Raw genomic sequence first — 27,419 nt, 5'->3', positions numbered from 1 at the left:
ACTTGATATGGAAATCAATATTCATTATTACATAAATTATGAACGTGAAAATCATTATAATGAAAATACATATTTACAGATGAGCCAAGTTTTTTTTCTTGAACAGTTTTTTTATTTCCTTGGGACTAACTTTTTTTTTGTATTTTCATTTGTTTAGTTTTCTATGCATCATGAGTTCAGCCTCAAATACTTAGCCAATTATCTAAGTCTCTTCTCAATAATTTAAAATGTACATATATTTCATCAAATTTAGTCTGAAGGGTTTCTCCTGGAGCTTTTTTTACTTACTCTTCTGGACTTGCTCCAATGTCCATTATGTTTCACTTCTCATCTGTTTTCATTCTCTTTCATATTTCTGTTACTGACTACAGGTTCTTGATTTCTCAATGCAATAGAAATTGACATGAAGCCAAAATAATTTTCCCAGACAAGGCCTCATTGAAACCTATGCTTGGGCATAAGGGAGGCAGAGAAAGAGAGAGAGAGAGAGAGAGAGAGAGAGAGAGAATCCCCTGACTGACTCTGAAAAGAGCCAGTAGGGCTTTTTTATTAGACTAAGCAAAGGAATTGACATCAGGATAGAGTATGCTGGCTGAGGGGGAGGGCATGTAGGTCAGCATTATCTGGTCATTAGAGTTGTCTTGAGTGATGGGTCACCTGCTGGTCTGGCCAGTGGCAACAAGACTATAAATCAATTGTCCAACATTCCTTCCTGAGGTAGGACACTGTGGCCTTGCTTATCTCCTTAGGCCAGTTCCTAGAATTATTTAAGTAAAAGGACTACAGTAGTGAGGTAGTAGTGTGGGTTTTATGATCAGTGGGAATATATGAAAGAATGCTCTAGTGGGGGTAAGCTGAAGCCAAGCCCCATCTCTACTCAGTCTCATTTCCAGGTACAGAAAATATTTATATTATATTCTAATACTTCATTAATAATTTGATTGGTAAGGAATTCTAGGTTGGAAATAGTTTTCCTTCACAATTTTGTATTGCTCACTTAATTAACATCCGGCATTTGTGAGATGTCTGAAGCTATTCTGATGCTAAATATTTTGAATTTGCCTTGTTTTGATTTCCTTTCTGAAAATTTGAAGAATCTTTTCTTTGTCCCTAGTGTTACAAAATTTCATAATTATGCATGTCTTAATGTTGGTCAACATTTATCATTTATGCTAGGATACTTGCCAGGCACTTTTATCAATAAACACATACTTCCCTTTGAAGGAAAATATCATGGACCATTTTGTTGATGATGTTTTTCCCGCTATTTTCTTTGTTTCCTCTTTCTAGAATGCCTATTATTTGAATGGTGAACATCCTGCATCAGCACTCTACTTTTCTTTTTTTTTTTTTTTTGAGACGGAGTCTCGCTCTGTCACCCAAGCTGGAGTGCACTGGCCAGATCTCAGCTCACTGCAAGCTCCGCCTCCCGGGTTCACACCATTCTCCTGCCTCAGCCTCCCAAGTAGCTGGGACTACAGGCGCCCGCCACCTCACCCGGCTAGTTTTTTTGTATTTTTTAGTAGAGACGGGGTTTCACCATGTTAGCCAGGATGGTCTCGATCTCCTGACCTTGTGATCCGCCCGCCTCAGCCTCCCAAAGTGCTGGGATTATAGGCTTGAGCCACTGCGCCCGGCCAGCACTCTACTTTTCTTATCTTTTCTTTCCTATGTTCTATTTCCTTGTCTTTTCCCTCCTTTCTCTGGAAGATATTCTAATCTTTATTTCTTATTTTTTCCCACTGAATTTATCATTTATGATATTCTGAGTATAGGAGAAAAAGTGTGTTTTTTTCCCCTATTCTTTCACTCAACAACAATCAACATGACAACAATCAACATGGAAGATTTCTGTGACCAAATGTGTGGGAATATTTCCCCACCAACAAGCACGGAATTGACTCTGCAGTGGAAGCCAACTGAGTGTCCTCTAATTCAATTCAATTCTTATACTATCTACCTAGAGATAGCATCAGCTCCCACAGGTTGAGGGTTCAGTCCCTCAAGATGCCCACTCTGCCACCCTGCCTTAGATGTCAATCACAAGTTCCAGGTTGTTTTACCTGTACTTCTGATCAACTGGGTATACATGGGTGTTCCCACAATCTTTTCCTTGCATTTGATTAATTTGCTAGGCTCACAGAACTCAGGGAAACACGTTTACCAGTTTATTATAAAGGATATTACAAGGGAAACAGATGAAGAGATACATGGGGTAAGACATGTGGGAGGGGATGTGGAGCTTCCACGCCCTGTGTTCAGCTATCCGGAAACTCTCTGAATCCAGTCCTTTTTTTTTTAATGGACACTTCATTACATAGGCATGATTGATTATAACTGACCAGTGGTGATAAAGTTAACCTCGAGCCCTTCTCCCCTCCCCAGAGGTTGGGGGCCGGGGCTTAAAGGTCCAACTCTATAATCCTGCCTTCGTCTTTTCAGTGACCAGCCTCATCCTGAAGCTGCTTAGGGGCTGCCAATCATCAGTCAACTCATTAACACATAAAAATACCTCACTTTTGGAGATTTTAAGGATATGAAGTGTTTATGCCAGAAAATAAGGACAAGACCAAATATATATTTTATAATATCACAAATATACTTTTCCAGAGTTTAAAAAAATGCCCCTTTTAACCTATTCTTTTTTCATGGATACAATATTTTCTTCTCTTTTTCAGAGTATATTAATGGTAGATTTTTTGAGTGTTCTCTCTGCAGAGTCTCTGTTCCCTTTAAGTTACTTTTTCTATTGATTTTGGTCTCTATCTTTTATTTTAGAGGAATTCTTCAGATGTTTTTGCTCTTTGGTTGTTTCCACCTTTGGGCTACACAACCTATTTCAGCTCTGAGATCTCAGCTCACTATTCTTAAAACTGTGGTAGTCTGTTGGGCCCAATTCAGGAAATGCTGATCTATGTCATACTAAATGAACTCTATCAGACCAGGCATAGACAAAAGTGAAACAGACAAAATGTGCTTTTCATAAGCCCTACCTCCCTCTCCCTTCCTTAGGTTTCTTCCACAACTCTAATTCTCCCTCACCCTACTTCTTCCTTCAAAATCTCTCTCGTCTGTTTACCTCATTAAAGCCGGTTCACGTAAAAAAAACTAATCATTTTATTCATACACGGTGTGAACGACTGATAAGACTAAACATATTCTCTGGTATTTGATTTTTAAAACAAGGACAAAAGTATTTCTTGGGGATAAACCAAAGGAATAAACTTTGAGGGTGTAACTTAGTCAACATCAATGCAAATCAGAAGTAAGGTGTAAGAAAACAGATAACTACCTAAATAAAAGCAAACCTCTTATTCTAAACAGTTGGCAATGGAGGGAGAATCTCCACAATGGATGATGTAGCAGAACCCTCATAATCCCAACTATTGTCTTCTATGATTCACCTTCCCCTTCAGGATTTTCCTCTAATTATCCCTGTAACCATTCCCAGGCCATGAAGAGGCAAAGCTTTTTCCCTTTTGACATTGAGGCCCAAAAATGGAAGCCTGTTCTTCTTTAACATACCAAACAGGGCAAAGAGACACCATTATAAAAGATTTTATTAATGTCTAAAGAGAAATTAACAGAAACATCACAAAATTAGATAACAAGGAGTATCAGAAGTGACTGTGGGTACTAGCCCAATCCTATCCTCATATCTGTTTCCAACGTTCAGAAACATAGACTAGATAGTCTGATTCCTCTTTTTCTGAAAGCAAGAGATGAAGGCTCAGAAAGAAGCCATCTCCTCCTCTACTGACTTAAGCTCTTTCTTCTGACAGAAGCTGCAGACTGGTAGAATATGGACTGATCCATAGATATATTGTGTTAGTTCTGCTCTACTTAAAAATCATTTAAAAATTTAGTCATCAGCACTGAAATTTTTGAGATTATATTTCAAAAAAACAAAACCATTTTCCAGCATTGAACATATATGCATACACAGACACCCCCTCCCCTTCAACACATAGTCTGTAGATTCTAAACATCTATACAGAAATGTCTAACAAGAAAAACCATCTTAGGGACCTAAATTCTAAGGTTTTATTAATATAGCACAAGAAAACAGGAGAAATAACAGCAGTGTGAATTAGTTGAAAGACAGTTGAAGCTGGACGTGGTGGCTCATGCTTGCAAATCCCAGCAATTTGGGAGGCAGAGACAGGTGGATCACTTGAGGTCAGGAGTTCGAGACCAACCTGGCCAACATGATGAAACCCCATCTCTACTAAAAACACAAAAAAAATTCACCGTGTGTGGTGGCACATGCCTGTAATCCCAGCTGCTTGGGTGGCTGAGACAAGAGAATCACTTGAACCTGGGAGGCGGAGGTTGCAGTGAGCCAAGGTTGTGCCACTGCACTTCAGCCTGGGTGACAGACTAAGACTCCATCTCAAAAAACAAAAAAGTAAAAAAAAAAGACAGTCGAATCAGAAGCCAGGAGAGCTCCATTCTAGTCCCAGCCATGACGCAATTAGTTTTGTGACCTCAGCAATATTATTTAATCCTCTAGGTCTCCATTTCCTCATCTATCCTATATAGAGGATGAAATTAAATGATGTTTAACAGACCTTCTTGGCTATAATCTTGTAATTCAAGGGCAAAATTTTATCAAAGTACTCAAGTCAGATAAATTGAAGAAAACACTATAAATATACAAAGAAATAAATCTGACATGGTCATATTTTTGTGTTAAAATGTATCTAGAACTGACAAATATGCATGCATAAAATAAGAGCTAAACAAATATACGAAGTGCCAGATTAAATTCTGCTTCAACTAGGAGAAAAATGTTTTTCTTGTAGATAGCAAACTTAAATGGATCAACGGGAAACCATACACAATTCTTCCAAAAAAACCATATAAATTTAATGGATTTAAACTTATACACAAAATATTAGTTAAAACATTAGTCATTTACTAATGCCCTCTCATTTATGTTCTCCAATGAATTTGCATTAGTCTTATAAGAGATAAAACAGGAAGCAAAATAAGCCTTCCCGAGCTTTCTGTGATTATAATGTTGAGTGACAGACTCTGTAGAATGAACAATGGACAATGGCACAGTCTGGCCAAATTAAACACTTTCTGTAAGCAGACTGAGCCTTTATCTCAGCCAAGTAATCATTTTTCTTCCATGAAAAATATCTAAAATCATGCCAAGTTGTATCACTGCCACAGAAACTGGAATGGCTTCAACATCCCATAAAAACAGTGACACTTAATGAATTGCTTCAGTTAAATCACGCTGGAGAGAGAAAAGAGATGAACAATTTCATTGTGTTATGTGTGGTCCAAAAGATATGATCAACACAGGTAATCACTGACTCCCTTCATGCCAGAATTACCACCTAAGATAAACACACCTGGATTCCCATGAACTTTTTTGGTTTATGCTAATATGAAGTGATTAATGCCATTAAGAAGCAAGTTAAAATAGGTTCAAAAAGAGCAGCACCAAATAGTGTGAAACCCACAGATAAAAGACAAAATCAGCAAGTAAGACTGAACCAGTTTGTACTACTTGAGACATCATTTTAAAAGAATTTAGACTACCACAAAACAACATACTGAATTACACAAGGTACTGATCTACAAAAGAAATCTAAAATATTTAATATCTCAAGAAATACTTGTGAATCCAGTGACTTTGCACATGTTTTCTTAGAAGTTTAAAAAATATATGTATCATATGTTTTCTTTTTATTGCTCTTTAGTTTTTCCTTCTGTCTGCAGTGAATACTGAATGAAGAGATAATATCCAATGTACCACAAATAGAATATAACATCATAAGTACAGAATTTCAAGTTTACACTAAGATGAATGTATTAATGTGATCACTATATTGTTCTGCATGTAAAACACTGTTAATCTTTTTCAGCAACTGGGTCTCGCTCTGTCACCCAGGCTGGAGTGCAGTGGTGTAATCATAGCTCACTGCAGGCTTTAACTCCCGGGCTCCAGCAATCCACCCACCTCGGCCTCCCAAAGTGCTGGGATTACAAACATGAGCCATTGAGCCCAGCCTAAAACATTGTTTAAAGACACATGTATAAAAGATGTTTCTAAGAGTGCAACTTGGGTGTCTGATTGAGAAGAGAGTTGTTTCAATGAATGAAGGTGTCCACAACACAATTCCGCATGTAACATACTCTGAAAAGACACATATATAAAATATGTTTCTAAAATAGTCTAAAAACTAATAACGTTTGCACTAAAAAACAATTAAATACAAAGAACTGAAGTTCACATATACCTATTACAGAAATATTTTCATTCTGATAGATAAATAACACACATCTGACTGTGGATTACTCTGTCTTAGATGTCAAAGTCATTTATTACACCTTTGGTTTCATTAGCTGTTTTGTACTTACATTTTAATATATGGGTTCAATTGTCTGAGAATGGAGTGGAGGAATGTTCACAGTTCCCTCTTTCATTCCCTTGTTCAGAAGAACTCTTGGTCGCTCCTCATGGCAGATGACGTGACCTCTCAAGATAAATCTAAACAGATTCTTTCTCTATTTCTTTGTTTCATATTTTCCACAGGTTGGGAAAAAAAGGGTTAGTTTTAAAGCTGTGAAATATATAAAGGATACTGTCATGTTATATACTTAATTATGTTCATAATTTTAAAACAAGATTTGCCACATAAAACTACCCCTGCATAATCAAGATTTTCCTGTGTTAACACATTTTCACTGCAGGATTACTTCCCTATACATGCTAAGTTAAGAAGCTGACGTATCTTTTTTTTTTTTTTTTTTTTTTTGAGACAGGGTCTCACTCTGTCACCGAAGCTGGAATGCAGTGGTGTGATCTCAGCTCACTGCAACCTCCACCTCCCAGGTTCATGCAATCCTCCCACTTCAGCCTCCTGAGTAGTAGCTGGGACCTCAGGCCCACAGGCGCATGCCACCACGCCTGGCTAATTTTAGAGATGAGGTTTCACCATGTTGCCCAGGCTGGTCTTGAACCCCTGAGCTCAAGTAATCTGACCACCTTGGCCTCCCAAACGTTTGGGGTTACAGGCGTGAGCCATGGTGCTCAGCCTGGGGCTTCTACTTTTTCTTTTTCTTTTTTTTAAATAGCAAAGCCATTGCAATAGCCACTCCAGAAAATGTCTTTGCTATGATCTTTTTTTTTTTTTTTTTTTTTTTTTTGAGACGGAGTCTTGCTCTGTCGCCGGGGCTGGAGTGCAGTGGCCGGATCTCAGCTCACTGCAAGCTCCGCCTCCCGGGTTCACGCCATTCTCCTGCCTCAGCCTCCCGAGTAGCTGGGACTACAGACGCCCGCCACCTCGCCCGGCTAGTTTTTTGTATTTTTTAGTAGAGACGGGGTTTCACAGTGTTCGCCAGGATGGTCTCGATCTCCTGACCTCGTGATCCGCCCGCCTCGGCCTCCCAAAGTGCTGGGATTACAGGCTTGAGCCACCGCGCCCGGCCGTCTTTGCTATGATCTTAACAGTGTTTGACAGCCTTAAACCTTCTTTGCTCCTTGATCCTGATGGGCTCCGTAAATCATTGTCTGGTACTAAAGCAATTGTCAGCTCAAATGTCAGGAGCCCTAAACAACCCAAAGAGACAAACTAAAAGAGAAGTAAGTTCTGAGGTTTATATTTTAGAGGAATCCTTTAATGAAGCATTTCTCAGTCTCTTCCACCAGAGTATGCTGAAGGCAGGGGATAGTCGAAGGAGTCAGGGGGACAGATCAACTTACCCCTGAGCCAGAGATTTCGTTGAAGTCACATGTTTCATCTTAAAAGTTCATTTGAATGGTTAATTCCATGCCGTATTTGTATTAATACAAATTTTAAACCATTTTCCAAGTTATACAACTTTTTCTCCAAATAGTCAACTAAATTGACGCTTGCGAAGATGTACCATGTTTGCTGGGCACAGTGGCTCACACCTGTAAATCCCAGCATTTTGGGAGGCCAAGGCAGGTGGATCACTTGAACCCAGAAGTTCAAGACTAGCCTGGGAAACATGGTGAAATCCCATCTCTACAAAAAATACAAAAGTTAGCTGGGGCGTGGTGGTGCACGCCTGTGGTCTCAGCTTCTCAGAAGGCTGAGGTGGGAGGATGGCTTGAGTCCAGGATGTCAAAGCTGCAGTGAGCCGTGATTGTGCCACAGCACTCCAGCCTGGGTGACAGAGTGAGACCCTGTCTCAAAAAAAAAAAAAAAAGATGCCCCACGTTTGTCTTGGAGATTTGAGTACCTCCCATATCCAACCACAGCTATGTACTCCCTGGATGTTCATATAACTCAGCATGATGCACAGGGACGTTGAATTTAATTACAGGTTAAATACTTTCTTTCTATTGATCTCTTCTCCAACTTATCATAACCTGGGTGTGTTTCCTTATTTCAACATTGTTCCATTTTTTTTTCCAGTTTTCCAAGATCAGCTTGGGCTTTATTTCTTCCAAGAGTCTTCTCTGGTTTCTGACAATGATTCTCCTTTCTCATCTCCTACAGCACAACTTGTTTGCTTCACACATTTTTCACTAGATCATATATGATCCTGTACTACTTCTATTTATATGTTTTATCTTCATTCACAATAATTTCACAAATTTCTTAAGGATAATTCTCTATGTGTTTCATATTTACTGCTACATAAAAAGCTACCACAAAACTTAGTGACTTAAAACAGCAATACTTTGCTGTTTCTTGTGATTCTGGGGGTCAACAATTCTCAGCTGGGCTGGGCTTAGCTGAGCAGTACTTTGGTTTGTTCCATCTGGGATCACTGATGTGACTATAGTCATCTAGTAGCTTGACAGGGGCTGGAGGGAGTAAGATATCCACACTTACATGTCTGGGGCTTGGTGCTGGCTGTTGGCTGGGCTTCCTTGTGTGGTCTTTCAACCTTTGTTAGTCTAGTCCAGATGTTCTTTCATGGTGGCAGAGGTGTTCCAAGACATGCAGGAAGAAGCTGCAAGTGATTTGAGGCCTCAGCTCCAGAACTTGCACAATTTCATTCTTGTGACACTTTATTGTTCAAAGCAAACCACAAGGCCACCCTAGATTTAAGGGGTGGGGAAAAAATACTCTACCTCTTGATGGGAAAAGCTGCAAAATATTGTGGCCAGGTTTTTCAATCAGCCACACCACACCTTCTCTTTCTTCTGTCAGTGTAGCAGCAAGTGTCATAGTGAAGGACCATACTACATATTAGTTGATGTGAAATCAATGTTCTGGTGTTTTCATTTCATCCAGCTTGAGACTATATCCTCAGGATAAGAGTAGATTTAAAATAAAAAATTAATCTTGGTAATACTGATCTTTAACTCATTACTTGGACTAATTTTCTCTTTAAACATTGCCCAGATCCAAGCACACATTTCCTATTTCAAAGGAATAACTGTACCTTGAACAAACAGGTTCATGCTTTGAAGACTGACAATAAATTGAAAATAGTCGTTGTCCATGGGATTGGGTGCTATGGGTATCAGAGAGTTTTGTTCACTGATATATTTGTTTATTGGTCAAACACTCACCCAATGCATGCCCTGTGTCAGTCTCTGTACTATTTGCCCAACATGCATAATCGAGTAGAGAAGATGGATATACAGTGGATGACTGTAACACAATGTGGCTCATAATTGCAATGTCAGATAAATACACAAGATATAATGAAAACACATTAAGAGACATAAAATCAAATGTTTACCAATTCATTTAGAAACTTACAATTAGGTTGTATATAAGACACACATGAATTTCCTAGTTGCTATATATATATATATATACACACACACACCACACACACACATACACACACACACACATACACACACACACCAATATTACGTAGTATTATTAAAGCCTTTTAAGGATGGTGAAAATACACATACAAAGAAAAGAAAGGAGGCAAAACTTCCATTATAAAACCATGGAATGGGCACCTGTTATTTTTGCCTGCCCAGCACCCATTCACCTTTCTGGTAGTGACAGGACCTTGATTCCCTACCTGCTCTTTCCTCAGCTCTTAGTCCACAAGATGGGGATAGAGCCAACTCTACCCTAATTTCACAAGCTGAGCATGTTATCCAGGTCCGGCCAATCAGATCACTGCATTCTTATAGCCTGAGTGACTTGTTCAGGAATAGATATATGGTTCAAGAAGAGCTCATGAGACCCATTCCCAGGACTTTTGTGAAGCCAGCATTAGAGAAGAATCCCTCTTTTCTCTGTGGCTACCTGACAGAATGGCTGTAAGACTTGGGCTGCTGGAAGCCACGACCAGGAGCCTGAGAATAAAGCCAATCCTAAAGGAAAGGGCTGAGACACGGCGGAAGGAAAGCTGACGACATTTGAGCCTTTGAATCCATCCATGCTGGATCTAACTGCCTAGGCTTCTCCAATACGGTCACATTTGCATTCTCTCTCAACACCTCGCACTTCTTCTTCAAAGTATTAGAGTTGGGTGTTTGCTGCTTGTCACCAAAAATCCCTAATACATAGGCGAGAAGGAACAAAACTCAAGAAGTAGGTTTGAGGGGTTGTGTAGGGGTCGTAAGAAGGCCAGCATTATTGAAGGTAAGGGCCCATGGGGGAAGTAGTGGGAAACATGATGGGATAAAGCAGGATGAGCCCATTGGATGGTTAGGAGTCTTGACATCCAAAAGCATTCAGAGATGACAGCACAGTCAATTAAGTAGATAAAACAGAGCTGTATCATGAGTACATAGCAAAAATATTAGGAAGCCATCGCAGCACTGACTGAAATCAACAGCTTGCAGGCAGAAAGAACAGCTAAGAGGAAACTCTAGTAATCAAGGAATGAGGGAGGATCCATACCTAGACCATGGTACTGCCAATCTGAGAAGTATGAACAGAAGAATCAATAGGAATTAGGGACTCCTCAAGGACAGAAAGGACAATGATTAATAAAAAGAAACAAAAATTAACTGCTAATTCAAGACTTGGCTAAGTTTACCCAAACTTAATCTACAGATAATTGCTTCACAACATTCTCAGTATGCAACAATAGAATATAAAATGGTACCCATTACTTAAAGACTTTAAAGACCTTTATAACTCCCAACTAAATAACAGAATAAATTAAATTGTTTACCATTTGACAGAGGGCTTAGAGTATGTAAAATAAAACAAAACAACAACAAAAATAAAAAAAAAAACCCTTATACATTCAAAAGGGGCTGAAGGCTATTGTGTGTGACTTGAGTCTGGTTTTATGCTCACTGGGCAGTATTTTTAACAATGAATCACTCTCAAGAGTGATTGTATTTAAAAGGTTTTGTGTTAATTATTCGTTGTTCACCCAGAGCCCGCAGAGGACTTAAGCCACTTTTGATTTTCTCAATTCACCAGCCAGAACCCTACATAACAGGGCCAATCTGATAGGATTGAACAATGCCTTCTTGTTTCATTTAATTTAATCTGCTTTAAGGGTTTAGAAACATATCTATATACATAGAAAAAAACAATGAAATCTAACAGTAGCATTCTTTCTGGAAAATTGGGATGTGTCAGGACTGAATAGGTTTTATATATATTAATTTAAACTGTAGTTTTAATTTTTCAAACAAGATATCAAATCCAAATTCAGGAGGCTGCTTATTTGTTTCTTTAAATCTGCCAAGGAATCAGGATATCTCCTCATACTTCCTCCTTTGGGCTTGTGGGTTTGAGGTCCTTCCTGCCTAAACCATATATTCGTTGATCTAACTTTTTACTTTGAGTTTCTATTAAGGTAAACCTTTTTACTGTTAGTTTTGCTGAGGAACTTCGTACTTTATTTTTTCCTTAGACCACGGGGCACCATCAGAGCAGCAATAAAGGCTGACACATCGGGTGAGAATCTACCTCAAGGACAGGGCAATAAAGAGTCTTTGGAGATATAGGTTATTGGAAATTGTGCCTGGTGTTCTAATCTGAGTATAAATGAAAGTTAATTGTACTAATTAGCAGGTTGTAATGTGTGTTATCTCAAACAATGTTTTACAACTATGGAATTTGATTGAAATAAGCTTTGGGGCTCTCTGAGACCTGACCAAAGGAAGAAAAACAAGTGCCCCCAAAACTCTGAGAAGCACAGACAGGTGACAGCCTCATTAGGTCAGCTCGAAGGGCTGCATCAGCTCTCCTCAGGAAATCCCTGTCCCTTCAGTGGCCATCAGCCTGAAGCACTGCCTCTTTCATATAATTCACATGTTTGACACAAGTACTTGGAATCCATGTGTAAGGTTTATAGCTTGGCTAAAGTAAAAAAGAAAAACGATTTATTTAAAAGGGCATGTTTAAATAAAGGCTCTGTGGGAATTGCAAACCTATGTAAATATCTAATGCTAGAATTTCTTTTTTAACTTCCCAATCACAAAGAAAAGCACACTTTTCAAAACGAAATCTACGAGTAATTATAATGAACCCGATTATTTGTTTTTCATTGGAAAATTAAGTAGCGTATAGAATACCTCACAACCATTCTGATATAATGTATGCATCACTTTGCTGCCAACGATATGGGCTTTCACTAACACAAATTACCCTCAGACCCTGCCTCAAGACCCTGAGGACCGTATGTCTGTCATTTCGGGGAGTGGCCTCTGGACGGCAGTGTTATTTTCAGTTTGCACTATGCTCATCACGTCAGTTTTCTAAGTTAAAGTTGCAAGAGACTCAATCATCTCTTTCAATAGACTGAGTGTTCTCTACTCCTTACTTGCTCTGTGGCTTACAGCCTCAGTTTCCTTCTGTATAGAAAGAGGATTCTATTCTAGATGAGGAAAGTAGCTGCAAGGATTAGAGATGATAACGATAACAACACTATTATATATTGAAAACTTACTGTGATATAAGCTCTGTGTAGGAACTTTACATGTAATATCTCACTAAATCTTTCCAACTTCCCTATGATGTTTGTGTTACTGTTCTATCTTTAGAGATAAAAAACTTAAAGCTCAGAATAATCAGGAACGTAGCCTAAGTTCCATGGCAACTCAGTGGTGAAATTGGGATCTATCTTTCTAGCATTATAATACAAGTAAAGTGCCTAGCAAATTGTCTCATGCTAATAAATATTAGTAATTTTAAAACATTTATATTATTATAGCTATAAATATTAAATTGTATAGCTGAAGGCTAAAACACATAAAAATTTTAAATGTTGTTTCTGGGATGGCTTAAAGCCAGTATAAAAATCTGTTATGACCTGGTTGTTCAGGTGCCTTAATTTTCACCCAAAGAACTTTTGAGCAGAGAATGCATGGCCTAAGAGAAGCTTTGTGAGTGAAAGTTTATAGTTAATTAAGTGTGGAAAATGCTTATATTTTATTCTTCTGGAGAATCTCAAGAAACAATAGCATATTAAAGGCTCCGAGATGTCTTGCAGTAAAGAAAACTATAATCTAGTTTAACCCAAAGTTTTCACATGTACTTAACAAAGAAGTTCTTTCTTCACATAATATTTATAACCATCTCTTTAAATCAGTGTTCTGCAGAAAACACTTGGGAGAAATGAATCGACCGAAATTCCTCTTCCAAGTTGAGCATGTAATGTTTTGACAAGTCTTCTTTTTCTGCCAGCTCATCTCCCTGTTGTAGATGTGCTGTGAAATGTCAAGGCTGACAATAAACTTTTTCTGGCACTTAACTATTAAACCTAAGTTTTTCTTAGGCTTTTCTCACAACAGCACAACCTTCTTTCTACTTCTCTCCGTCCTACAGTCACAGGTAACCATTTCCTGAAACTCCTGTTCACAGTATTTCTTAGCTCCTCTTATAGAGCAGACCATATCTTCTGTACTATTCAATGGCTTCCAAAGTTTTGTTAGCTCTACTTTAAAGCTTATTGCCACTTAATTTGTCATGTGCTTATGCCTCTACAATCACATTATAAGTTATTTAGTGTCTGAAACTGTGCACTGCACTTCCCTGTGTCCCTAAAGAAGCATGACAGTGCATTGCTCATTCATTCATTCATTCATTCATTCAACAAACATGCACTGAGCATCTTCCCTGTGCTAGGCACTGTTCTAAGTGCTGGAGTATAGCAGTAAACATGACAATCAAGATCATTAGTACTCTGGTGGAAATTTATTTGTATGGGGAAAGATAGATAAGTAAATATTCAAGTAGGTACATAACTCATGTCAGATAAGGGTAAGTGGTATGAAGCAGTAAGGGCATGTGAACGAGGAAAGGAGGAGAGGCTGCTTGAGCTTGGAAAGGCCTCTCTGAAGAGGAAATATTTAAGCCTGGTTATGTGCTTGGTAAAGGCCAGGAGACTGGCTGAGTTTGCTAAATGAGAGGAAAAGTAGGAAGGCCACTGTGACTGTGGTAAACATGCTAAGTCAGGGGAGCAAGATGAGATCAATTCAGAGTGGGTGGTATGCACTACACTGTGGTAAGCAATTTGGACTTTAAGATAATACGGAAGCCACAGAATGTTTTAGACATGGGATTGAACTAAGCATGATTTTATAACTTTAAAAGATAATTCTGACTACAGGGTAGAAAATAAAATGTCAGGAGCCAAGGGAGGGCTCAGGCAGGCCAGTTAAAGGTTATTTTAGTAGGCAAGGCAAGATATGATGGTGATTTGGACACGTGATAGCAGGAGAGTAAAGGAAGTGGGCAGATTCTGGCTATACTTTGGCATGTGAGACAGTGGGACTTGCCAGCTTGAGCAAACAGATGCACAGAAATATTTCCTAGATGTAGATATTTACTAAATGCAGATATTTCCTAGGTAAAGGTTACCTGGGAGACTAATAAGCCTGGGAGAAAAAGTAGGGGACAGAATCAGAAGTTCTTTTTCACTGCGTTAAGGGTGGAAGTCTGTAAGATATCTAGGAATACATGTCAATTTAACCTGATTCTGGAGATCACAGGAAAGGGCGGGGATATATATATGTAATTATATTTGGGAGTTACTGGTACAAAACTAGTATTTAAAACCATAGGACCAAGCACGGCATGGTGGCGCTTGCCTGTGATCTCAGCACTTTGGGAGGCTGAGGCAGGAAGATGGCTTGAGTCCAAGAGTTGAGACCATCCTGGACAACACAGCGAAACTCCATCTCCACAAAAAAATACAAAATATTAGCTGGGCCTGGTGGCGTATGCCTGTAGCTCCAGCTACTTGGGAGACTGAGGCAGGAGGATCACTTGAGCCCAGGAGGTTGAGGCTGTAGTGAGCCATGATTGCACCACTGACCTCCAGCCTGGGTAACAGAGTGAGATCCTGACTCAAATAAATAAATAAACAAACAAACACATGGGACCACATGAAATCATCTAAGGACAGAATGTAACCCCAAGGCACCTCAAAATTTGGAAGTAGTATAGGCTGAGAAAGGGAAGCTAAAACGGTAAACAGGAGAACATGGTGTCAAGAAGTCGAAGAGAACAAAGTATAGCTAGCATGAAGGAGTGGTCAGCTGGGTCAGATTCCAAAGATTTAGATGTAGGCAGAAAAGGAATCTTTGGATTGGCCAACATGGAGGCAGCAAGAGTAGGGCCAGCGGAGTGGTGAGGACTGAAGATGGTAAGAGTGCACTGAAGGAAGGGTCAGAGAAATAGGGCAGTACTAAGGGGAACACAAAGTCAAGAGAGGGCTTCCCTCTACCCCCAGAAGGGAGATCCTGGAGTTTACCTAAATAGAGTCAGAAGGAGAGGAGAGATTAATAGTATAGAAAAGAGAAGGACTAATTGAACATATATATCTATACGTTTGTTTAGTTATTGTCTTTTTTTTTTTTTTTCTTTTTTGGATATAGGGTCTTGCTCTATTACCCAGGCTGGAATGCAGTGGTGTAATCATAGCTCACTGCAACCTCTAACTCTTGGGCTCAAGTAACCCCTCCATATCAGCCTTGTAAGTAGCTAGGACAACAGGCATGCATCACTGCACCTGGCTAACTTTTAAGTTTTTTGTATGTTGCCCAGGCTAGTTTCAAACTCTTGACCTCAAGTGATCCTCCCGCCTCAGCCTCCTAAAGTGCTGGGATTAAAGGTGTAAGCCATGGGTGCCCGGTGTAATTAGTGTCAGTTTTTAGGTGTATTTGATTTACATTAGACTGAATAGGGAGTTGTTTTCCAAATCCCCAGGACTTAAAACTGGGTGGTAATAATAATAACAATATTAGTTTAACATGCATTTACTGATTACATGCTGGGCATTGCTTTACGGACTTTACACATATATCAACTCCTTTATTCCCCCAAATAACAATAAGTGCCCCAATTTTACACTTGAGGAAACTGAGACACAGAGAGGTTAAATAATTTGTCTAGTGTCATGTAGACAGTAAGCGACGAAACAGGATTCTCAATCAAATAGTCTGACTCTGAACTCTTAACTACCAGGAGAAAGTGGTAGGAGGTTTCATAGCCACTAGCACTTCCTCAGTTCAGGACACGTTTTATGAATCACCTCCTGTCAGTTATCACTTCTTTTCCCCAGGGTATAAGGTTATCTAAAAGGATGAAAGGGTATTGTTTTTCAATTCTTTCTCTGGTCAGGACAGTCTTCCAAGCTAATCAAACCAATTAGATGTGTGCAGCAATTCTTTCAAACCAGTTTCTTTTAGGATTTTTATAAATATCTACTACACATTGACAAACAATTTTTTTCACAAAAAAATTTCCTTCTGTATACATATTTTGATACACATTTATACATCATTTTAATGCTATATAGTATGCAATTATTGGTTGGGGTGTTCCACAATGTACTTAACCCTTCAAATATGTATGTGTGTACACTTATGTGTTTATAGAAGAAATCCATGTTCTTGGCAGAAAAATCTGAAAATACAGCTTAGCAGAAAAAATTCCTTCATTTCATCATTTAATAAATATTTACTGAGTGTCTGTTTTGTGTCATGCAAACTTACAAATCATGCTTTCAAATACCATTTAAAAGCTTGAAGAAAATGCAAAAGAACTGCAAGATAGAAAATATAGAGAAGATATGTGAAAAAATTAGTAAAACACAAATCACACGCATGATGAGAGACAGAGGGAGAGAGAGAGGAAGAGATTCCAGAAGTAAGTATGTCAAATGTGGGCAGTAGTTATTATTTCCAGGTGGTAGGATTAGGGTGACTTTTATTTTCTTCTGCTTGCCTTTTTTCCCCGTGTTTTTTCTATAATGAACATATGTTACTTGAATACTTAGAAAGTTGTTATTTAAATATTATTTCTACATATTATGTTAAGAGCACATGCATTACCAGACATCTGATTTGCTGCTAAAGTAGAATCTATGAAGGTAGTAAGGCACGGAGTATATGTGGACATTTTTATTGTTTCCATTACTCAATAACAATGGCGCAAATGATTTCACTGCCAGAAGCATCGTTTAAAGATGTGTGTGGGCTGGGCGCGGTGGCTCAAGCCTATAATCCCAGCACTTTGGGAGGCCGAGACGGGCGGATCACAAGGTCAGGAGATCGAGACCATCCTGGCTAACACGGTGAAACCCCGTCTCTACTAAAAATACAAAAAAACTAGCCGGGCGAGGTGGCGGGCGCCTGTAGTCCCAGCTACTCCGGAGGCTGAGGCAGGAGAATGGCGTAAACCCGGGAGGCGGAGCTTGCAGTGAGCTGAGATCCGGCCACTGCACTCTAGCCCCGGCAACAGAGCAAGACTCCGTCTCAAAAAAAAAAAAAAAAAAAAAAAAAAAAAAGATGTGTGTGTATGTGGCACTACACAATTATCCATGCTTGTGTGTGTGTGTGTGTGTATACATATATATATAAAATACATATATATATAAAAATACATAAAATAAATGATGGACAACTAGTATGATACTTTACTTCTTGCCACTAGATCTACCTAGCAGAGAAACAGAGATCAAAGACACATTTTCAAGGAAAAAAAAAAAAAAACCCTGAAAATTCAGATACTATCTTCTGTCTCTTTGTTAAGGCTACCCTTTAAGATGTCTCCTTTCTTTCCTTTTTAACTTTTTATTATGTAAAATCTCGAATATACTAAAAAATATGTATAACTGAGTATTCAAAAATAAATACAAGAAACCCCATGTTCCCATCACCCAATTTCAATAATTATCAACAGTATTAAGAACTTTCTTTGTGACTGCTTATCTTGCACCAGTAACAAATATAAACTTATGAACAGAAAAACTATCTTTATAGAAAACAATTTTAACATTAAATTTAAAAAATTGCTTTTAAAAGCCTCTGCATGTAACCTTGAAACTTCTTCCCCAAAGAGTTTCTGAGGTCTGCTGATGCAGTCACTGTCTTATGCATTTGCCCTTCTTCCATAATACTACTTGAATGCATTATTAAACTTGGAAAATGGAAAAAGCAAAATAAAGAAAGCAGTGAGCCAGGAAGTGTGAAGCCATCAGACAGAACTGGGGGAAACAGCGAGCACTCCCCCAGGGAAAGTGTGGCCAGGAAGACAGCCTCAGTATGAGCTGGCCCCAGGTTGGGGAGGCTACTCTCATTTAGAGAGATCACAGGCAAGGCCAGTGGAGTGCCATAAAACTGCCACCTGGTTATACCTACCCAAACTGTTGTCACTGCTCGTGGGCCAGGAAGCAATTCTATCCCTCAGCTTCTTTGTACAGGAGTTGTCTGACTTTGCAGAAAGATCTACTTCCTCCTTCCTAATTTCTCGAACGAGCTGCATGCGGCATCTTGTGAAATCCTGAAAGGAAATCTTCCCATTTTCATCTGCTCCCAACTGGGTCATGATCTCAGCCACAGACTCTTCCATATTCAACTGGCGACAAACCATTAGCAAGTCATTTCTGCAGAAGGGGTTGAATAGAAGAAAATGTGTTGTGAGTGACATTTAAGCTAGAAAAACCGGTTAATGAAAAAAAGAGAAAAAAGGTATTTCTCGAGCCAGGCATGGTGGCTCATGCCTGTAATCCCAGCACGTTGGGAGGCCGAGGCTGGCAGATCACAAGGTCAGGAGATCGAGACCATCCTGGCTAACACAGTGAAACCCCATCTCTACTAAAAATTAAAAAAAATGAGCCGGGCGAGATAGCAGGTGCCTGTAGTTCCAGCTACTCGGGAGGCTGAGGCAGGAGAATGGCGTGAACCCAGGAGGCGGAGCTTGCAGTGAGCTGAGATCGCGCCACTGCACTCCAGCCTGGGCGACAGAGTGAGACTCCATCTCAAAAAAAAAAAAAAAGTATTTCTTATTCACATACTAGATGTATTTTCAACTTTCTCATTGCTTCTAGAAAAGTGGTAAGTGGTAAGTGTATGAAAAAAAACATGTTTCATCTGGGTTATTCTAAACAAAAACTCTATTATTTGGAATGGTGAGGCAACTTTTAATCCTTTGTTCTCTTTTTCTTCCTGTTTCCACACCCTTCTCTCCCTTTCTTTGTTTTGAAATTGAGGATTGTAAAGTTCTTTCTTTACACCTGAAGAGTGTAGCATTGTAATCTCACTGTAAGATAAAGCTTCAGAACATATACAGACATTATTTCTATTCTTGGCAGAGTCCAAAATCTAGTCAAGTTATAAAAGAACCAACAGAGATTTTAACAAGCTTGATTTTCAGCTTTCTGGACCAATCTGGTAACTTTAGTACTTGTTTAAAACATCATTTAATCTTGACTTTCATGGTTCAATGCTTAGCTACCTTTGGTTTTTCCTGCTTTTGAGTGTTTTCCACCTTCCCACAAGCAATCAGTAAGCCCTGAGACTAAGGGCAGGGATGAAAATCTCAGTGTCTTCCAGGACTAGATTTAATGTGAATGTGTGAAGTGGGTAGATCTAAGATAAGAGGGCTTGGTGGGGTCTGTGGCTGGACTAGAGAAGTGTATCCAGCCTATAGAGTCTCCAATGTTAAAAAAGAAAAATAAAAAAAAAAATTCAAAAAGAATAACAAGAACAATAACCCTATGCTGACCAAGAACATTTATGTGGAAGACATCAGTTTGATCCCTGACATACAAGTCTTGTTCTTTTCTCTCTACCTAACCTCCTTTAGCAACTATTTTGTTCATATTCCTCCAACTGCAGGTCTCAACAAAGGTCAAAGGACTGTAGAATTTAAGTGCTGGAAGATACATTAGAAATTTGTTCATGGTCACAAACAAAGCTAATTAGTGTGCCTGTCTCAACATACTACCAAAGTTCAGTTATCTGGAGAACATAACCAGTTTGATGTTTGCTGACTTAACCATGCTAAGACCACTCTTCAAGTCACCCTTCACAAATTCTGTTTCCCGGTCAATGTCTCTATGGTCTCTCTCAAATTCCCTAGGCTCATAAAATTGTGGGCATTTTTAATATCTTCTCATTCACTCCTCCTTACCCCTAATTCTGTGCCCGGCACGCCCCTCTCCTACCTTTGCCCTTGTCCCCTTCCCCAAGTTTCCAGGGTCCAAGTTATCATCAAATTTAGGTTAGTCTTGTCCCCAAAATGCTTTTATACTTGCTCTTTATGGTGTTTTTCAATAAATGTAACAGACTCATCACCCTGCTTCCATATGCTATCCCATTTTCATGCTTTATAAAGAACTTTTACACATAGCTACATGTTTTATCTTCTGTGTACATGTGTGTCTGTGTCCATATGTATATCATATATATATATATATGCCTCTGCATCTGTGTATACACACACACACATATACACATACATATATACACACACATATATTTGTAAAGTAGATGGATGAGGATAGGAATAAATATATACATGGAAGTGGGTGTGGTAGGTTAAATTATTAATATTAGTCCTAACCTTTCATTATGACACAGCAGTGTTATACATGTATATCCTTGCCTTGGTCTCAGGGCCAAGGACATTCATGGTAGGTATGTCCTTTCCCATCCCTTAACATCAGGCTTCACATCTAACTTGCTTTGGCCCTTCGGATATTACTGGACAAGTGCCTATACTGTAGAGCTTGTCCCCTTTTGCTTTAGTCATCATTATGAGAAAAACATACATGGTAGCCATTACCCCTCAAAATAAGCCACCCCAGTCTACCTGAAGACTCATAGCTTAAGAAAAGTCATTCCAGCTGACCCCAAAGTGTGTGATCAAGAGTAAGTTCTTATTGTTCATGCAAATTAAAGTTCATTCTTAAGCTCAGATTTTGTGATTTTTCTCCCATCAGTAGCTAATCAATACACTGTAAAAATGTTTGTTTGGTTTTTAAAGTAATGTTTTCATATGCTTATCTTTTTGCCCTTCTCTGTATAAGACCTACCTGATATTCAGCCAGATTCATCCAAGAGTTAGAGATGATTAGGATTGCTAAAGTAGGAATACAAACAGAAAGAAAGGATCCTGCTTTTACTCTGAGTTCAGGGTTCAGATTATACTTTCTAAAATAAGAATTTCTTTCTTAGATATTTAGAAAATAGCCTTAAATTTAGGCTTAGCAAGAAATAAAGAGGTTTTCTAAATTCCAGAAGTTCATGTAATGTTAACATTAATATTCTCTGATTGGCAAAAATATGGTGTATTCATTTTTCCTGTCTGTGTATTTTCATTTTTCACAGTGTATTATACTACTTTCATAAATTGATATGTCATTGTAGGTTTTAAAATGGGGATAGTAGTGGTACCTACCTCATAGGGTTGCTCTGAAAATAAATGAGATAATACATAGAAAGCACTTAACATAGTTTCTGGCATAGACTAAGTACTCAATAAACAGTAGCCATTTTTATGATTGTTTTATAATTGTTGATCATAGATCTTTCATAATGCCCCAGTTTAATGATTAGGGCTTTAATAATGAATTGTGATCTGCTCAGGGGAAAAGAATACTGAACGGAACTGACTACCTCACTAAGTGGTACAATCTGTCCACAGAGGCCCACCCTTCCTCCCTGCTGGCAGCCCACTTACATATACTGGGCACCCTGGTGAGAAACTCAGCTCTGTCCAGGCTTGAGAAGCCACATTCTACAAGGAACAGCTGCAAAGAAGTAACTGTGGTCTAGAAATACCAACTCAGAATAGAATATGGAACACTGAATTTTAATTTTAAACGTGTAGGCTGTTGAGAGGCTGATATAAAAGATCAAAGCCAAAATACATTGGACTCTGCCAAATTAAGTCAAATTGTAAGTTTTCAATAGAAGTACTAGTTTTTCAAAACTAAATTCAAGCTAAATTCTTTTAGTATAGAAATACAAAATTAACAATAATAACTAACAAGCCTGCAGGGGAATTACAATTATCCCCTGATATGGTTTGGATGTTCATCCTCTCCAAATTCCATGTTGAAATGTAATCTACAATGTTGGAGGTGGGCCTGGTAGGAAGTGTTTGGGTCATGGGGGTTAATCCCTCATCAATGATTTAGCACCATCTACTTGCTGATGAGTGAGTTCTCTCCCTGTTAGTTCACACATGAGCTGGTTGTTTACAGAGGCCTGACACCTCCTCCCCCACCTTGCTCCCTCTCTTGCTATGTGACATGCTGGTTCCCCTTTGCCTTCCGCCATGATTGGAAGCTTCTTGAGGCCTTCACCAGAAGCAGATGCCAACATCACACTTCCTATACAGCTTGCAGAACAGTGAGCCAAAATAAACCTTTTTTTCTTATAAATTACCCAGCCTCAGGTATTTCTTTACAGCTACACAAGAATAGACTAAATGTCCCCATTTTACAGATTACGATATGACAGCTGAAAGAGTCACAGAGACAATATGTGGCACAGCCTGGAATCTAAACCAAACTGATCTGATTCTAGAGCTCTTACCCTTTCCATGCTATCATCTAGCATCTTGGAGGTTAATAACAGGTACATTTTGGCATGAGAAAACAATTAGGGACAGAACTAACATTAGCAGCTTGATTATTAAAGGTCATGAAGTAACAACGCTTTTATATCAAACCAGAAAATTACATTCATCTATATATGTGTTATCCTTCTATGTTACATATGAATGAGAATATAAAGTTACATTTTGTTATCAACAAGATGAGAAAACAAAGTTACAGCAGAGGAAGAAAATTATAAAAGCTCTCCTCTATATCAAGAGCTAAGTCTGGAGAACTTGAATTACACGGTATTTCCATAAGCCACCTTGCCAGGTTGTCACAAATGGCCTTCAACGACATACAGTTCCATGTGACTATACCTCTTTATAGCATGCCTTTGCCATTCCTCCCATCAATAGGTGGAGGCTGTTTCCCTGCCCTTGAATCTGGGCTGGGCTTGAGACTGGCTTTGACCAAAGAACATGGCAGAAATAAAATTCTAGGATTCTGAACACACAGGCCTAAAGATGCCTTCTAGCTTCCAATTTCAACTCAGTACCTTCCACTTCCATGCAGTCCTGGTAGTCTGCTCAGGCCCATGGTGGTCTCTTCCTTCTGATAACATTTAGTACCTGCACCAGTCATTTGGGGATTATTTACAGTTTTGTGACAGCTTTTGGATCGTACTTTGATTTCTTTCTCTCTCTCTTTTTAAAAATTGTTTTCACATATTCAATCCTTATCTTCCCAATATGACCATGAGCTCCTGGTAGCCAGTATTGGTGCCACATCAATCCCCTTTGAGATGTGTGCAGCACCTAGCACACCACCCCATGCACAGCAGACCCCATCACATTTGTTTTGATGGATTGATACATAAACTCTCAGAAGTTGAAAATGATCTTTCTTTTAAAGAGGGTCCCCACTTTGGATATTTTCACACATATACCTGTCTTTGTATTTTCCCACAGAATGCGGCACACGGGATGCTCAGTAAGTATGAATGACCAATGGCCTCCAAAAAACACTAATAACCCTGTAGCCTTAGTGACAGAACAGCAGGACATTTATCTGCCCTAGGCAAGGAAAGTTTTTCAGAGGAAGAGATACTAAATTGAGACTGTCCAAAACTAAGTTAGTCCAGCATAGAACTATCTCAGTAGCAACAACATCATATAAGTGTCCTGCCTTGAAAAAAAAAAATAAAACTTTTGTATATTATTTCAGAAAACACACATTCATTGTAGAAAATGTAGACAAGCAGGAAGAAAATACAGATTACATGCAATCCCTTTACCTAGCAATAACCACAGTGAATATCTGGTGAATTACACAAAATTGTACTGAACATTTTTTCCTCTAAGTCATTACTGTTACAAGTGATTTAAAAGGTGTTTCATATTCATATTCATGCATATATATCTTATCTTCAGATGATATCATCATAACATGAGAAGGAAACAGACCTCAGTTTGTATCAGAGGAACTGGCCAAGTCAGGCAATATTTAGCTCTTAGAGTCTAACACCAATCACCAGACAGCAGAACTAAAATGACTTCAGTCATTTCAGAAGATTGATGCTTCTCACTCAAAACTGCATGGTTTCACAATGCACAGCTATTATTTTCTATATATAAAAGTCTTTTTTTTTTCTCTTGGCTATTCTTCCTTTAACTTATAAAGAAATTGAGTATGAAGTGAAAATTCAATAAAACTATTTGTCATTCAAGTAAATTCACAGCCTAACCTTGGGGATGTATAATGGAAAGATAAGCTTTGGTCTCTCAGGCTCAGGGGCAGAGAAAAACACTATTCTTCTCCACAATGATAATAAATCCCAAACCCCGTTGGAATGAGGGCTATACAGAGGCAGTTTAAGTAATAGGTTACATGCTTTTGTTCAAAATTCTCAACTAACAGAGACCCCCGGACCTAGTAGGTAGTCCAGAAATAGTTGCTCATAAAAGACTGCAAAAAACATCTAAAAACTTATTTCAGTGTGTATTAGCTATTATTATAAATAATAATAATCATATAAATAACAGTATAAATAATAATATAAATATATACTATTATAATAATAGCTAATTTGAGTCACACAAAAATGTAATTTAGAAGTCTCTAATTTCAGTTCTACAGATATTCAAAGTGTGAAAAATTACAATTAGGTCATAAAAAGTAAAAGATGTCTGGGCTATAGCTGGTAATTTCTGTGTACAGCTGTTGAACGGAATAAATGCATTTGCCTTTCTTTCGTTATTGCTTCTTATGAAATAATTAGGGTGAAGTACAAAACAATAAGCATATAAGCAAACAAAACCATATTTAAGAAAAAAGGAGAAGAGGTTATCAAATATAGGAAATTTCAACAAATTTCAGAGAGACACAAAAGAGATGGGAGCATGATGACAGATGATACAGGCACTAGAAACCCTTGCCTAGAATATGCAGCAGGGGAGCTGCTGGGTGGTACTGAAACACTGAAGGTTCTAGGTTTATAACCAGCCAGTGTGATGAATTGTGAGAATGAGAAGTGGCTGTGCTTCCTTTTCCTAGCATGGAATAAAGAGATATTGTCCAAAGTTGGTAATCAGGGTCAGGCATAGTGGCTCATGCCTGTAATCGCGGCACTTTTGAAGGCCAAGGCAGGAGGATCACTTGAAGCTAGGAGTTCGAAACTAGCTTGGGCAACAAACCGAGACATCAATCTTTACAAAAAAAAATTGAAAAAATTAGCCAGGCATGGTGATGCACACCTGAAGTCCCAGCTACTTGGATGGCTAAGGCAGGAAGGTCACTTGAGTCCAGGAGTTTGGAGGCTGCAGTGAGCTATGATTGTACTACTGCACTTCAGCTGGATGACACAGCGAGACCTTGTCTCTGGGGAAAAAAAAGCTGGTAATCAGGATACAGAAGTATTAGCATATTTTTCCATGTTATGGAAGAAATGATCAGGAGAACTAGAAGCACAAACGGTACCAAGACTGTGCCTCTGGGGAGTGGGCATGGGTGTGGAGAGGGAGGTAGGGCAGGAGGGTTGTGTTTTGTCACAAACTCTTCTGTACCATTTTATTTTGTTGTTTCCCATATGCGTGAATAGTTTTTATTAAAGTAATGTTTTCAAATTTATAAAACCAAATAGATTATTAATGTAATTTGAGATATGACAAAGATTGTATTTAGATAAAGAATTCCACAATGCAATAAGGAAAAGATAACAACCCAATAGAAAAATGGGCAATGCTAGGCATTGTGGCATGTGCCTGTAATCCCAGCTACTTGGGAGAATGAGAAGGGAGGATGTCTTGAGGCCAGGAGTTCAAGGCCACAGTGAGTTACGATTGCCTGTGACTAGCAACTGCACTCCAGCCTGGGCAACAAAGTGAGACTCCATCTTTAAAAATAAAGAAAAAGTAAGAAAAATGGGCAAATGATGTGAACAGTCAACAGAAAAGAAAACCTGAATGGCCAATGAAGATATAAAAAGATTCCTATCCTCACTAAGCATAAGGAAAACGTAAATTTTAGAAATTGGATGCCATTATAATATCTGATGGATTGCCAAAAACGTTAGTCTTACAATACCAAGTGCTGACAAGGAAACAGAAACTTTCACATGGTATTGGTGGAAGAAAAGCTGGTACCACCTCTTTAAGAGAGGACTTCAGCAACATCTAAAAAAAAAAATAGATTCAAGCATACCCTTCAACCAGAAATTCAAATTTTAGTTACATGTGCTCAAGAAATTTATGCATAAATGGAGGAGACATGCACAAAATCTGTAACAGCAAAGAATTGGGAAGAGGTTAACAATAATATTAATAGTCATATTTATAATAATAGCTAATACACACTGAATGTTCATTGTATGCCAGGGCTTGAGCTAGTGCTTTATATATATTAATTAATTTAATGCTCACCACCACCCCATGAGGTTGGTACCATTATTATCTCCACTTTATAAGTGAGGAAATTGAGGAACAGAGATGTTAAATAACTAGTCCAGATGCCTATCAACAGAAAATACACACATATATAAATTGAAGTGGCATCACAAAATGAAATACAGTAGAATGGAGGTTTGAAAGAAATGCATCTACAATGTATCATCATAAAAAAATCTCAAAACCAGTAGTGAGTAAAGACATAAAGTTGAAGAAGAACATAAACAATATGACAGTATTAATCTAAAGTTTAAAAATATATAAAACAATGCTATAAACTGGTATAGATTTACACATAGGCAAGTAATAAAAACAAGGTCAAGAAGCATAAATCTCAACTATAAAGAGGTGAGAAAGGGAGAAGAACAGGATTAGGGAAAGGCACAAAGGGGGCTTGACATGCATTTGTAATGTTGTTTTTAAAAGCTGTGGACAAATATAATAACTTCTCTGCAATCTGGGTATGCTACATATGTGTTAATTACATACTCTAACTTTCAATATTTAAAATGTCTCTTAATTTAAAAATCTAACATATATATAAAGCTGTTTCAAAACAAGTTTGGTCTGAGCCTATAGTTGGAGGGGAAAATGTTTAAAATAATGTCATTCATATCAATAAGCATTTATAGGACATGACCCTTGGAGTTAATCAAATTAGATGATCCAAAATGTCATTTTGAAACTTTTGTTCATCCTTACAGACTAGACAGCATCTGATTATTTTAAACCTGGTATGATTTTCTAGGAGTGGAATTACTTATT

General features: G+C 38.4%; 1 protein-coding gene across 1 annotated transcript in view; it reads right to left on the bottom strand.

Annotated features, from left to right (window-relative positions):
* The window catches only part of MCC (MCC regulator of WNT signaling pathway), a 494,592-nt gene that overhangs the window by 361,774 nt on the left and 105,399 nt on the right, over positions 1-27,419 (bottom strand). Inside the window, exon 2 of the mRNA XM_033178900.1 lies at positions 18,524-18,768. Within this exon, the coding sequence (XP_033034791.1) occupies positions 18,524-18,768 (245 nt within the window). The remainder of the gene's footprint in view (positions 1-18,523; positions 18,769-27,419) is intronic.

The sequence above is a fragment of the Trachypithecus francoisi genome, unplaced genomic scaffold (assembly GCF_009764315.1).
Source record: "Trachypithecus francoisi isolate TF-2019V2 unplaced genomic scaffold, Tfra_2.0 Lachesis_group2, whole genome shotgun sequence".
Classification (NCBI taxonomy): domain Eukaryota; kingdom Metazoa; phylum Chordata; class Mammalia; order Primates; family Cercopithecidae; genus Trachypithecus; species Trachypithecus francoisi.
The sequence above is the reverse complement of the archived record's forward strand: the minus strand, read 5'-3'. Positions and strand labels throughout refer to the sequence as shown.